Here is a 14113-nt window from a genome sequence, read left to right on the forward strand (position 1 = left end):
CTGGCACAGCAAGGCTGGAAGGATGGTCGTCTCTCTCATGGGCCCCCGGGCCACCCTTCCCAGCAGGCGATGGCATCCTGGCCACCTTCCTCAGGTGCGGCCTTTCCTTCGGTCCTTGGTCAAGGTGTAGTCTGGGTGTGGGAGGCAGGGGTGAGCAAGGAGAAAGTGGCTGGAGGTGAGAGGTGTGTCTGGGCCAAGACAAGCCTTGGTTGGCATTTGCCCAGCTGCCTGATCGCCCAGGAAGGTAGACGAGCAGCCTCATAGGGCTGGGGTACTTTTCCTGTGTGAGCACAAAAGGCCTTGGCCGGTCCCCTCCCTCCTCTCTTATTTCACAAAGAGCCTCAAGTGAACCCAAATTCTCTCCACCACCCTGATCTGCTTCTAGAGAGGCCCTGGGTTTTGTCATCCGCCTCACCACTAACCACAACCAGCCCTGCTCTGGCCCGTTTGCTGAAATCCAAGAGCAGATGGTGGGATGTGAACACAGCTCCCGATCAAAAACGAAAAAGGGAGGTTGGGTGGGCGAGAGGAAGTTCCCTGGTCCCGAGCCTTGGAGTCCTCCTTCCTGTGAAGCCCAACGGTCTCTTGTCAGATTTCCTGCCCTCGAGCCCTGGATGAAACATGGGGCTGCCCACCGGGGTGGGTCCCCGGCACAGGTTACTGTTGGACAGTGTCCTGCTACTTCTCGGTCATCATCAGTCCTGGCCAGCTACGCAGCCCCACCCCCAGCCCGCCCAGAGGTCCTCCATTCCTCATTATTCCTTAGGCTGCTTTGGTCCCTTTCAAAGACACCCTGGGAGCTCTGTGCACCCAGAATTTGTGAGGACTTTACCTGTTTATAAGAACCTTCGGGGCGCTGGCCCTACTATGAGACATGATGCCCCTCAGTGACCAAGGGCGATACAGGGGACAGCACCGGAGACACAGTGTGGGAATTGCACCTGACCTGATCCCACCACACCGAGGCAAAGCACTGGGGGAGTGCAGGGGAACAGCAAGGGAATGGAGTGGCAAGGTCCCCAGGGAATGCTGAAAGTGGACTTTGGGGCCAGGGCGTGGTGCCCCAACAGACTGGACTGGAAAACACTCTTACGGGCCAGCAAATGATCCTTGAACGAACTACAAGCCTTTCTTTTGTGAAAAAAAAAAAAAAAAAAAAAAAAGAACCTTCGGGGCTAAGCACACAACGGGGAAACCCTGGATTAGGGGAGCTGTGTTCAAAGCCTGGGGACACCTCTAGGGTCTCCTTTCCTGACTCTCCTTCCCCATCTGTGCCTCTCTCTTCGCACCCCAACCCCAGTTGTGCTTGGTTCTGTTTGGTGCCCCAAACGGGGTGAGATTCCATTCATATTGATCCCGTGTAACCTAGTAGACCTGGAGGAGGAGAATTCAGTCCTTGGGGGCGGGTCTTCCTCTGCTCCACCTCCCCTTCCAGCTGGGTAGACATAAAAGCCCAAACTCAGTGGTGAGGTGTGTTAATACCAAGGGAGCTGCAGGTGGGGTTTTTGGGACCGGGTGATTGCAGCTGATGGGTGTGGGGCGGGGGCACGGTGAACCCCTCACTCAAGGAGGCCTGGATTCTGGGTGGGTGAGGTGGGAGCAGGCTGCGGAGAGGGGAGGCGGAGGGGACTGTGGACTTGGGGCACTGACTGGGCTGCGGGGCTGCTTGCAGAGATGAAGCTCTTCCTGGCCCTGGCGGGGCTCCTGGCTGCTCTGACCATGCCCCCACCCGCTGAGGGCACCGCTCCAGGTAACGGCTCAGTAAGGAAGGGACAGGTGGTTTGGGGGTGGTTCTGAATCTCTGAGGCTCCTCTCCTCAAGGCAGGCCTCCTTGGCTCTGGGCTCTGCATGGGGGGCTTTGGATCCCCCTGACTGCCTGACTTCTGCTCTGGGCAGCAATCCCAGGGCAGCTGGAGACCTCGATGGTGCTGCGCTGCATGGAGGAGGCCAAGCAGCTTGTGGACAAGGCATACAAGGAGCGGCGGCAGAGGTGGGGCCAGCGCTGGGCCTGGGCCTTTTGGAGCAGGAGTCGCCCTTGGGAGCAGGAGGGTGGGGCCGATGTGTCAGGGGAGGCCTGGCTGGGCTGGTGCAGGACCAGGGGACCCTCTGCCCGTCTGTCTGTCAGTTCTTGGGTTGCTGGGTGTGAGAACTTCTCCCAAACTGGCCCTGCCTGTCTTACCGACACCGTATTCTGTGAGTACATGGAACCCATATTCTCTCCGCCGGTGGGACCTCTCTGGGTTGTCTGGGTGGTCACCCTGCACTCTCCCTTTCTGGGCAGCATCAAGCAGCGGCTTCGCAGTGGCTCGGCCAGCCCCATGGAACTCCTGTCCTACTTCAAGCAGCCGGTGGCGGCCACCAGGACGGCAGTGAGGGCTGCGGACTACCTGCATGTGGCCCTAGGCCTGCTGGAGCAGAAGCTGCGGCCCCTGTGGCCCAGGCCCTTCAATGTCACTGGTACCGGTGCCCCCTCCACCCCAGCCCTGCTCTTCTAGTGACCCTTCCTAATGACTCCGTCATCTCCCACCCATGGACCCCCAACTCCTCTCTCTGGGGAACCCCTGGGGCTTCCTAGGATTCTCTCCAAGTCCTCAGAGGCTTCCCCCCGCCCCAGGGTCTTTGAGGTACCCAGCCTCCCACAGTCAAGCCTGGCAGGTGAGGGGGTGGGGGTCAGCAGTTCTCAGTTCCCACACCTCTATCCCTTGGCCCACAGATATGCTGACCCCCTCGCAGCTGAATCTCCTCTCCAAGACCAGCGGCTGCGCCTACCAAGACGTGGGGGTGACCTGCCCAGAGAGGGACAAGTACCGCACCATCACCGGGAAGTGCAACAACAGGTGACTCCTGCTGGGGAGGCCTTGGGGTCCAGGGTCCTGTGGGGCACCACCCCGTGCTAAGCGCTGTCACATCCTCCCACCCTCTGCAGACGAAGCCCCACGCTGGGGGCCTCCAACCGCGCCTTTGTGCGCTGGCTGCCCGCGGAGTATGAGGACGGCTTCTCCCTGCCCTTCGGCTGGACTCGCGGGGTCAACCGCAACGGCTTCCCAGTGCCCCTGGTGAGCCCTGGCCAGCGGGCGGAGGGCTCAAGGCCGGTCCTCCAGCCACACGGGGTCCCCTGACACTCTGTCCTCTGCAGGCTCGCGCTGTGTCCAACGCGATTGTGCGCTTCCCCACGGAGCAGCTGACCCCGGACCAGCAGCGCTCGCTCATGTTCATGCAGTGGGGGCAGCTGATCGACCACGACCTCGACTTTACCCCCGAGCCGGCGGCTCGCGTCTCCTTCATCACTGGCCTCAACTGCGAGACTAGCTGCCTGCAGCAGCCGCCCTGCTTCCCGCTCAAGGTGCCGCGTTCTCCCGGGCAGGTGGCCTCGGCGTGGGGAGGAGGCTGGCCCTGAACCCACAACCCACCCCTTGGTGTTCAGAGCCGGTCTCACCTACACACCTACACCCCCCAGGGACCCCCAAGGGATCCCATGAGATTCCTTCCTCTCACAGGCAAGACAAAGTGACATCATCAAGTGGATTCTATTCTGACTCGAAATCCTATAGGACAGGGTAGAAAGGCCTCTGTGGGGTTCGGAGAGGAACTCTTTAGGGGATTAGAAAGCCTCCTTTTTCTCCTATGGAGCACCTAGTAGTTTCGAACTGCTGACCTGGTGCTAGCAGCCCCTCCTTAACCCACTACACTACTGAGGTTTTGCGACTGCTTCTTCGGGGCATGGTTTTGAATGGGTTGTGCAAGGTGGATGGGGTGGGGGAGGCATTCTACTTCCGTACGGAGTTACCATTTCAGAAAGCCACAGGGGCAGTTGAACTCTGCCCTGTAGGGTCACTAGGTGCCAGAATTGACACCATGGCAGTGGGTTTGGGTTTGAGTTAGGTGACAGGGAGCCCTGTTAGGCAGACAGGGCTGATTATGCGCTGGAATTCACTCCATGACAGTGACCTGGTTTTGCTGTTGTTAGGCGGGGCAGTAGATGCTGGGGAGGGGCCTCTTCCCAGGGTCCCCATGCCTCCCCTAGAGGGGTGCCTTTCCCTGCCTCAGCTTGCGCAGAGCAGAGTCCAGGGGTGTCCAGGGGTGGGTGAGGGAGGCATGGCTGGTCTGAGGCTGGTGCAGGAGGATGAGTGAAGACAGGGGGGTGAGGGGGAAAACGAGGAGACTGCAGGGGGAGCCAAGGGAAAGGGGCAGGGAGACGGAGGCAGGAAAAGTGAGGAGGAGCCAGAGGGAGAGGAACCCTGGGAAGAGAGAGGAGTCAGAGGATGGGGGAGGGATGGGGAGGGCTCCGAGATTTAAGGTCTCCTTTCCCATCTCCGGTCTGGACTCCAGAGCTGCTTCCTAGGTGGGGGTCAAGACCCCCAATAGCACAGGCAAGGGTGAGTGATGATCCTGTCCTGGCCCTCCGTGAGTGCCCTGGCCTCTCTCTGTGCCTCAGATCCCGCCCAATGACCCCCGAATCCGGAACCAAGCCGACTGCATCCCCTTCTTCCGCTCCTGCCCGGCCTGCACCGGGGGCAACATCACCATCCGCAACCAGATCAACGCGCTCACCTCCTTCTTGGATGCCAGCATGGTGTACGGCAGCGAGGACCCCTTGGGCAGGGACCTGCGCAACCTGACCAACCAGCTGGGGCTGCTGAAGGTCAATGACCGCTTCAGTGACAACGGACGGGCCCTGCTGCCCTTCGATAACCTGCACGATGACCCCTGCCTCCTCACCAACCGCTCGGCGAGCATCCCCTGCTTCCTGGCAGGTTAGCTGGCTCTCCTCGCTACCTTCCCCCGTGGGTGGGGTGGGCCAGGACTTGGGGGGCTCATGGGGGCCAGGGGGGTTCCCCTGGTGGGGAATGCTCAGGGGAGTAACAGTCAGCCTGCTGTGAGCACTTGTGCATTTCTGTTGAGAGAGACTCGGGCCTCACCAACTTCACCGTATTCATCAGTTGCCTTGGTGACGAGGTGGCTGGAGCCAGAAAGGCCAAAAATAAAACTACAATCCCAAGACAGAGACAGAGGCATGGTTGTGGCATCTCTGTCCATCTGTCCACCTCTTTCTCTGTCGTTGTTTCCTCTCTGGACTCTGGAGGCAAAAGGGACAGGGGCCTAGGCGGACGGAGAGCAGCACCACGCCATCACCCGCTAGAGCCACCCATCCAGTAGGGTAGCCCCTAGCCCGGGTAGCTAGTTTAATTGATATGAAATTAAAATGTGCTCTAGGCACTATTTCCAGCACTCAACTAGATCCGCTCCCGTCAAACCAGCTCCCACTCACAGCGCCCCTCGGTCAGAGTAGAACTGACCCGGAGGGTTTCCAAGACAGCAAACCTTTGTGGAAGCAGACGGCCACACCTTCCTCTGGTGCAGCCATGAGTGGGTTCGAACCGGCTGCTGAGCGCTTTCAACCACCAGGGCCCTTTCATCTGGCCGCTGGGTCCCGATGGGGAGGAGGCTGGCCCTGAGTCATGCCTTGGGCATTGCAGGCATGATGGGACTGTCTCACCATGATGGGACTGTCTCACCCTCCTACCCACATTGATTAGGAGCTCTACTGGCACAGTGGGTTAAGCACTGGCCTGCTAACTTCAAGGTCAGCAGTTTGGAGTCACCAAGAGCTTGGAAGGAAAAATACAAAGATTTACAGCTTCCGGGGCAGTTTTACCATGTCCTATCGGGGCACGGCGAGCCACCCCCAACAGCAGTGGGCTTGAGTGTGGGTCTAGGTTGAACCTTAGTAGCCACTAAGGTGATGGTAGTGGTCGTTCCTGGAAATTTTCCAATATTTTCAAATGGGAGCCTCCTGGGAAGGGGCTGACCTCCTCTGATCTGCCTCCAGCCTCGTGTAGAAACGCTGAACCTCCCGGGTCTGTATCCTTGTGACTTCTGGGATAGAGAAGCCGGGCTCAGCCTCTTGAGCTGGCTTGGACTAAACTTAGTGTCCATCTAAAGTGGGTCCCTTTCCTGGGGGGACAACAAACATCCTATGTCCCTGCTCCCTCCTCCAGAGCAGGCTGCATGAGTAGCATGCAGCTGGGCTAGAGAGGGCAACGCTGGTCAGACGGCAATGGCTCTCTCGCGGCCCATGCTGATGAGGATTCCGAAGCACGACCAGGTTTAGCAAGAAAACATGTTACGGCCAGCTAGCCGCACCTGAGGGGAGCGTGGAAGTAGGGAGTGTCCTCCAACATGCTGTGCGCGGCCTTCCCCGTAGCCAACTATTGTTCCCGGTCTCTTGCTTTGTAGAAGGCCCTCACCGTGGGAAAGCCTGTGTGTGTGCAGGAAGGGGGTCCAGGTGCAAAAGGGCATAAGCCATGATCCTTGTCCCCAAGGATCTCCCAGCCTCAGGTATGGGAAGGTAGCAGAGCCTGTGTCTGATGTGATTCCGATGACCCCAGCTTGCCCAACAGTACTGAGCTGGAGAAGTGATTTTGGCAGACTGGAGCTGCAGGGGCCACTTCCAAGAGCCGTGTGGTCCGGGAAGAGAGGGAGGGAGAAGTGGCGGGTGTGTAGGAGAGGTCACTTTAGGCCTTGGCTGGGGAGGGCGTTTCCATGGAGCAAGTCCTTCCTGGCATGGGGGCCTTAGAAACCGTGGTGGCTTTTGCTTTCCCAAGGGGACACCCGCTCCAGTGAGATGCCTGAGCTCACCTCCATGCACACCCTCTTCCTGCGGGAGCACAACCGACTGGCCACAGAGCTCAAGCGCCTGAACCCCCGCTGGACTGGAGAGCGCCTGTACCAGGAAGCTCGGAAGATCGTGGGCGCCATGGTCCAGGTGGGTAGTCCTGAGCACCAGGGATGCCAAGGAGCAGCACTGAGAGTGGGGAGGGCCCAACAGGCCTGGGATCCAAGCGGCCTCTGCGGCATCCCAGCAGGATAACCTTGGGCCTCTAGCGCCTCCATTGTTTCTCCCAAGAAGCTGTCAGGGTTCAGGGACACATGTGAAAACACCTGGCAGGTGCCACGTGCCCAACAAAGGTAGCTCTCCTTTCCTCGCCGGTGCCCCAGGCTTGTTCTTCTTTCTTCTCTGAGATGGGTCCAGGCTCGGGGTTGCTCTGGTCACGTCAGCTATGACGCAGAGGACTACGCACAGCGGGAGCCGCTGCCCCGTCTCACGGCATCCTCACGATGGTTCCTAGGGTGGAGCCCAGTGTTGTGGTCCCTGTGTCGATCCAACAACCGAGTGCTTTGCTTTTCGGCCGCCCCTCCACTTTACCCTGCATGATGTCCCTTTCCAGGGACCGGTCTCACCCGATCACACGTCCAAAGTACGAAGTCTCGCCATCCTTGCTTCTGAGGAGCATTCTGCCTATATTGCTTCCAAGACAGATTAGTGGACTCTTTTGGTGCCTTGTGGTGCTGTCAATGTTTGCAAGACTAGAGCGAAGGACTCGGCTCTCCATGTCAGAGGAATTAGCCACTGAAAACCTTATGGGCTGGTGCTGGGAGGGTTAACTGGTGGGTCCAAAGTGGCTGTTCAGTGAATGCCTCTCCCTTGATTTCAGAATCCTGTTTCATTCCTTCACCCACTCACCTCTTCCTTTGGGCTGTGTCGTGACTCACCTAGCCCCCAGAGCCAGGTTGATTCTGGGGCAGTGCTCCTGGTCCATTCCCCACCTTTGATGATTCAGCACCCCTACTACACACACACACACACACACACACACACACACGCCCCTTTGTAACCCTTTTTGACCCTGGAGGAAGAAAGGGTGTAGGTGCTGAGGACTTCGGATTGGCAATAAGAACTTCCATGAGATTCATGGGAGCTTCAGAGACAATTCCAGAGTCCAGAGTCTAGCTTGATGCTGTGGCATGCCTTCCCCTGTCTCTGGGATAAACCAAACGACCGTGGCCCCTTGTTCCTTCTGAGTTCCCGGGCCACAAGCACATGCTGGGCTCTACTGTGCTCACTCCAGCGAGCCCGGGTGGTGGAGTGGCGCTGTGTTGGGCTACTAACCACAGGGTCAGCAGTTGCTGCTCAGAGGGAGAAAGACTTGGCTTTCTATTCCCGTCAAGAGTGACGGTCCTGGAAACCCACGGGGGCGGTTCTACCCTGTGCTATAGGGGTGCTATGAGTCAGCATTGATTTGATGGCAGTGAGTTTGGTGAGCCCTCCGGGAAGTCCTCTGTTAGTAGGAGAGATGGGACCTGAATGGCACAAGGGCCAGGGAGCTGCTGAAGTAACTCACTGTGCAGTCCTTGAAGGCAAAGGCTCAAGGGGTGCTGGTGGTCCCACGGAGAAGCACGAACTGGAAGGTCAAACTGACAGTGGAATGTGGGAGAAAAGACTTGGTGATCTGCTCTCTAAGCAAATCTAAGAAGACACAAGACACCAAAACCAACCCTGTGGCCAGCATGTCCATTCTGACCGATAGCAATCCCATAGGACAGGGTAGAGCTGCCCCGAGGAGTTTCTCTGATCTTTAAGATGCAGACTGCCACACCTTTCTTGCTCGGAGCTGCGGACGGGCTTGAACCACTACACCGCTGGGTTCGCAGCCAGACACTTAACCACGGATCTCTAAAGCCGTGGTTCTCAACCTTTCTAAGGCCCCCACCCTTTCCTCCAGTTCCTCATGTCGTGGTGACCCCTCAACCAGAAAATGATTTTGTTGCTGTTTCATGACTGTAACTGTGCTCTTGTTATGAATCGGGAGACCCCTGTGAAAGGGTTGTTTGACACCCCTCACCCCCAAAGGGGTCGTGACCCACCGGTTGAGAACCACTGCTCTAAAGACTGCAGCCTAGGAAATGTCTTACAACAACAACCACAAGGCTGCAGGCAGTGTCACGACCCTTTATTTACATCCGAGGAACTGGCCACGGCTAGCCGTGGTCACACGGCAAGTATTCTTCCCAGGAGGGAGTGGGAGAGGGAGAGCACTCCGAGTGTCTTTCCTCAGGTCATTACCTACCGGGACTACCTGCCCCTCGTGCTGGGGCCAGAGGCCAAGAGGAAATACCTGCCCCAGTACCGCTCCTACAACGACTCGGTGGACCCACGCATCTCCAACGTCTTCACCAACGCCTTCCGCTACGGCCACACCCTCATCCAACCCTTCATGTTCCGCCTGAACAACCAGTACCAGCCCATCAGCCGAGTCCCACTTAGCGAGGTCTTTTTTGCCAGCTGGAGGGTGGTCCTGGAAGGTGAGCTTGGCTGGGCCAGGAGAAAGGACCGTGGGCATCGGAGGGGGTGTGGGGCGGGCTGGGCTCTGGGGAGAACTAGGGAGAAACCACCTTTCCTTAAGCCTCTCAGGATCTCCCCTGACTTTGCTTTCTAACCTCCTAATCAAGGGTTCCTTAGGGTGGGGATGAGCTAGCTCTTCTATGGAGCCTCTTCCTTCCCGTGTGCTCTCATTCTCCGGGGAGTCAGGTGGTCAGAAGTGGGGAGTCCCAACCTTGCTAGTCTGAAAAGCCTGGTTCCCTGGAACCTGGAAAGCCCTGGGCCTGCGTGGGTGGGGCCACCGCAGCCCCTGGAGCTGTACCTGTCCAGCCCTCTTCTCTGATTCCCACCCTTGTCCTGGACTTGCCCCTGACTCCAACTGGAGTTCTGGTCCTGAGCCAGGCCCTACCTCCCCCTGGCCCGTCTCGCCCCCAGGCGGCATAGACCCCATCCTCCGGGGCCTGATGGCCACCCCTGCCAAGCTGAACCGCCAGAACCAGATCGTGGTGGACGAGATCCGGGACCGGCTCTTCAAGCAGGTCATGAGGATCGGGCTGGACCTGCCGGCTCTGAACATGCAGCGCAGCCGGGACCACGGCCTCCCAGGTGTGGGGTGGCGGAAACCTCCACCCTCCCTCCCTGGGTCACCTCCTAGAGGGGAACGCTTGCTCGAGGGCCTGCCAACTCCTGTTCCCACTGGGACCCTTGCTCTCAGGCCCCCACTTCTCCCTGGGCCCACTGGGCCAGCTCCTCCTGATGACAGTGTTGCCGCCCCTGTCAAACGTGGAGCACCGTGGTAACAGCCACAAGCCCCTGCACAGCCACGCAGCCTGTCTCCGCCCCTCCTTTTGCTTCATTTTACAGAAACTCTCTGGGGTGATCCTGTTGCCTCCGTGTTGCTCATGAGGAAAGTGAGGTTTCCAGCAATTTAGCACCTGCCCAGGTTCTCCTGGCCAAGCCAGTGGCAGAGCTCAGATGTGGACACATACCCAGCCTGCCCCTGCCCTATGGACACATGCCCAGCCTGCCCCTGCCCCATGGACACACGCCCAGCCTGCCCCTGCCCCATGGACACACACCCAGCCTGCCCCTGCCCCTGCCCCATGGACACACGCCCAGCCTGCCCCTGCCCCGTGGACACACGCCCAGCCTGATCCCGCCCTGTGGACACACACCCAGCCTGATCCCGCCCCGTGGACACACATCCAGCCTGCCCCTGCCCCGTGGACACACACCCAGCCTGATCCCGCCCTGTGGACACACACCCAGCCTGATCCCGCCCTGTGGACACACACCCAGCCTGATCCCGCCCTGTGGACACACGCCCAGCCTGCCCCTGCCCCATGGACACACGCCCAGCCTGCCCCTGCCCCATGGACACATGCCCAGCCTGATCCCACCCTGTGGACACACACCCAGCCTGATCCCGCCCCGTGGACACACATCCAGCCTGCCCCTGCCCCGTGGATACACACCCAGCCTGATCCCGCCCTGTGGACACACACCCAGCCTGCCCCTGCCCCGTGGACACACACCCAGCCTGATCCCGCCCCGTGGACACACACCCAGCCTGATCCCCATGCTGGCTCCCACACACCCTCCACACCTCTCGGCCGGCCGGAGACAGAGCTGTAGGGCTGCCCCAGAGGAGGACCAGAGGAGGTCGTGGGCCTGGCAGGCATGACGAGGACAATTGAGGGCTTGTTTTAGAGTGTTGGGGTGGGGGTGGAGGAGACTGACAGGGTTCCTTTAGGGTTTCCATTCTGGGCCGGCCCTTTTCTGCCCTTGTGCTTCCATGGATGCCCCGACTGTAGTGGGAAGGTGGGCTTCCTGAGTTGGTGACAGGGTTGTACGTGAATCTCCCCCCAGCAGTTCCCAGGGACTTACCACCCTGCAGGGGAGCAACCACACAGCTGCCACCACCTTCTCACCCGCCCCCTCCCGACACCCGCAGGGTATAATGCATGGAGACGCTTCTGTGGGCTCACACAGCCAAACACACTGGGTGAGCTGGGCACGGTGATGAAGAACCTGGACCTGGCTCAGAAGCTCATGGCCCAGTATGGCACGCCCAACAACATCGACATCTGGATGGGCGGGGTTGCCGAGCCGCTGCTGCCCAATGGCCGGGTGGGTCCACTCCTCGCTTGCCTCATTGGGACCCAGTTTAGGAAGCTCCGGGATGGTGACAGGTGAGTGTCTGTCCAGGGGCTAAATTCAAGGACTGGAAGGCATCCGTGACACCCTCACTACCCTCCCCCCCACCCCGGGTACTCTAAGGCCATCCCTAAAGTGCCCTGAGCCTGTCGGGGCTACAGCCAGGTGGGCCGTGGGCCATGGGGTGTGGCAGAAGGATGACAGGGACGATGCCACCCGAAGCTCAATGTGCCAGTCGGTACTGAGCAGCCGAACCTTTGCTTTACCAAGAGTCCCCAGGCCCCTCCTCCCCCACCCCACCCCACCCCCAGCCCATTTCATCCTGATCCTGGCCTGTGTTCCTGCTCATGTCTCATTTAGCATAGACTGCACCATTGGGAAACGGGAAAAGATATCCCTCTTTGAGTGGACGGACTATAAGGTTCTTCCCCCAGCCTGACTGCAGCCCCAGAAGGGGGAGCAGAAGGTAGAGGTTGGTGGCGGCTCACCTGGGGCTGCCACCAGATGCCACCAGGATTTCTGGTGCTGGAGACGGCTGGGGGGTGGGGGGCAGGAGGGGCCAGGTAAGTTTCATTTGGTACTGGGAGTGGGGTCTACTGGTTTGAAGGCCGCTGGACGATAGAGTGGGCAGACCTTCTGTGTCCAGAGACCAGCTCAAACCAGCTACGGTCTCCTGAGCCCCTGCTGTCCTCAGGCACAATGCCCTTGTTCCCGTGCAGGTTTTGGTGGGAGAACACGGGTGTGTTCAGCACGAGGCAGAAGCAGGCCCTGGCCAAGATCTCCCTGCCCCGCATCATCTGCGACAATACGGGCATCACCACTGTGTCCAAGAACAACATCTTCATGTCCAACACGTTCCCGCGGGACTTTGTTAACTGCAGTAGCCTCCCCAAGTTGGATTTGGCCGCCTGGAGGGACAGGGCCTAGGGGCTTGGTAAGGGGGTGCCCTGGAGTGGGTGTGGAGCTGGTTGGGCTGGTCCAAGGCTGATCCCATTGGCCACGAGCAGCCATGCATGACACACAAGTTGTGTGTGTGATGTGTACAAATGGGCATTTCTCATGGTGTGTTGTCTGTGAACGTGGTAGTGCTTTGGCGGCAGCTGTGTGTGCAGAGTTGACCGAGTGTCTGCTTGCTGTTTAGGTGAGTCTCGTGTGTGGCAGGCAGCAGAGTGGATTGTGAAGGGGGTTAGCTCGGGCACCAGACTGCCTGGGTTCAAATCCTGGCCCTTTCGTTCATGAGCTGTGTGACTCCGGGCGAATTGGTGGTGGTGTTAGGCACCGCCGGGTTCATCCTGACCCAAGCGACCTGGCGTCTAACAGAAGGAAACACTGCCTGCCGGGTCCTGTGGCGTCCTCCCAGCTGCCCATCAGCCACAATCAGCCGTGCTCCCTAAGCCTGGGCTTTCTTTCTTGTCAATCCCCACGGTCAGGGCTCCGCAGCAGCCTGGTGTGCAGCCCCAGGCGCTTCCCTGAGGAAGCGCGTTTGGCTGCTAACTGCAAGGTTGGGGTTCTGAGTCCACCCTGAGGCACCTTGGAAGGAAGGCCTGATGGTCTGTTCTGGGGAACCAGCCTTGGAACCCCATGAAGCAGGTCTAACCTGACTCACACGCGGGTCCCACCAGCTGGGATCGACTCTGCCAACTGGTTCATTTTTCACTATGGGGCCCACACGATGTGCCAGGCACTGTGCCAGGTGCAGGAAACACACGCAAAGATGCCATGTGTGTCCTTCTGGGGCTGCCTTCTTTACCATGCTCCACTATGGGCGCTAACGAGGTACCCCTAGGAATGACCCACTAGCAGCTGAGTGGCGGTGGAACTCGGGGTCCAGGAGAGCTGGGCTCAGTCCACGGCCCTCCCTTTCTCCCTTACCCTGCTATCTTGCTTGTCCACAGGAGCCTGCCTGCAAGGAGCCAGCCCACCAGCCCTCTCTACCATTCTTTGTACTGGATGTTTATGACAATAAAGCACTGTTTCCAGGGGCTCTGCTGTGTCGTGTTGGGGCTGGAGGCCCAGGAGGAAAGTCCTCGGACTCTGGCCCTGGAGCCACGGTGGTCTGTGCCTCAGGGTCCTGGGGCTTCCCCACAGGTAGAGGGCAGTTGGTCTCTAGCTTGGCTAAGCAGACCCGCAGCCTCACTGACCATCACACACCATCCTGAAGTGCAGGAACTGTGGCCGCTGAGCCCCCAGGTCCATTCACCGCTCTGGGAAACCGAGGACACGCCGCTGTCCTGCTCCCACGATGCACACGGTCCAGTGGGAGGAAGCAGAGGGGTGAGCAGGCAGGGCACTTCGGGGGCCTGCATCCCTGCAACCTGACCCATGGCTCAGGGCCTCCTACTTGCTCTGGCTTCACCTGGCATGACTCCCAGAGCAGAGACAGCGATGGCTGGGCCAGGGGAAGGACAGGGCCAACGCTGAGGGAGGCGCAGAATTGTAACTTTCTAAAATCGCCTTGCCTGAGCCCGCAGACTGATGGCCATCCCGTTTCCTCATGTCCAGGCGGGGACTCCTGCTGTCGGGGGCCTGAAGGTGTGTGAGATGGGAGTGGGGTGGGAATGGACCCACAGAGGTGAGAAACAGGACAAACACGACCCACCCGCATTTCCCTGATGATGATGAAGGGGAAGGGGGTCTCAGAGGGAGGAGGGGGCTCCTCGGAGGTCACGGAGAAGAGGTGGAGTCAGGGCCACAGCCCAAGTCTGCTGGCTCCTAGACTCTTCCCACAAGATGGCTACATGTTCCTTACCCTCCCAGTTGGGGGACCTCGAGCTTCCGTCTGGCTGGGCTTACCCA

The 14113-nt window shown here is 59.4% G+C and overlaps 1 protein-coding gene across 1 annotated transcript; it reads left to right on the plus strand.

The window, feature by feature from the left end:
• Window positions 1-1656: 1656 nt before the first annotated feature.
• Window positions 1657-12244, plus strand: MPO (myeloperoxidase). The gene is made up of 12 exons (XM_075559282.1): window positions 1657-1750; window positions 1897-1990; window positions 2282-2457; window positions 2714-2837; window positions 2927-3056; window positions 3137-3343; window positions 4436-4754; window positions 6606-6766; window positions 8898-9144; window positions 9596-9766; window positions 11115-11352; window positions 12037-12244. Exons 1-12 carry the CDS (start codon window positions 1675-1677, stop codon window positions 12242-12244), a joined length of 2151 nt encoding a protein of 716 aa, XP_075415397.1. The 5' UTR covers window positions 1657-1674.
• The last annotated feature ends 1869 nt before the right edge of the window (window positions 12245-14113 follow it).

Source organism: Tenrec ecaudatus, chromosome 10, assembly GCF_050624435.1.
Source record: "Tenrec ecaudatus isolate mTenEca1 chromosome 10, mTenEca1.hap1, whole genome shotgun sequence".
NCBI classification, from domain to species: Eukaryota; Metazoa; Chordata; class Mammalia; order Afrosoricida; family Tenrecidae; genus Tenrec; species Tenrec ecaudatus.

Bases quoted from the DNA above. Each gene is read 5' to 3' on its own strand.
- MPO (XM_075559282.1), top strand. From the start codon at position 1,675: ATGAAGCTCTTCCTGGCCCTGGCGGGGCTCCTGGCTGCTCTGACCATG. The intron at 4,755-6,605 runs GTTAGCTGGCTC...TGCTTTCCCAAG, and splicing joins CATCCCCTGCTTCCTGGCAG to GGGACACCCGCTCCAGTGAG. The intron at 11,353-12,036 runs GTGAGTGTCTGT...GTTCCCGTGCAG, and splicing joins AAGCTCCGGGATGGTGACAG to GTTTTGGTGGGAGAACACGG.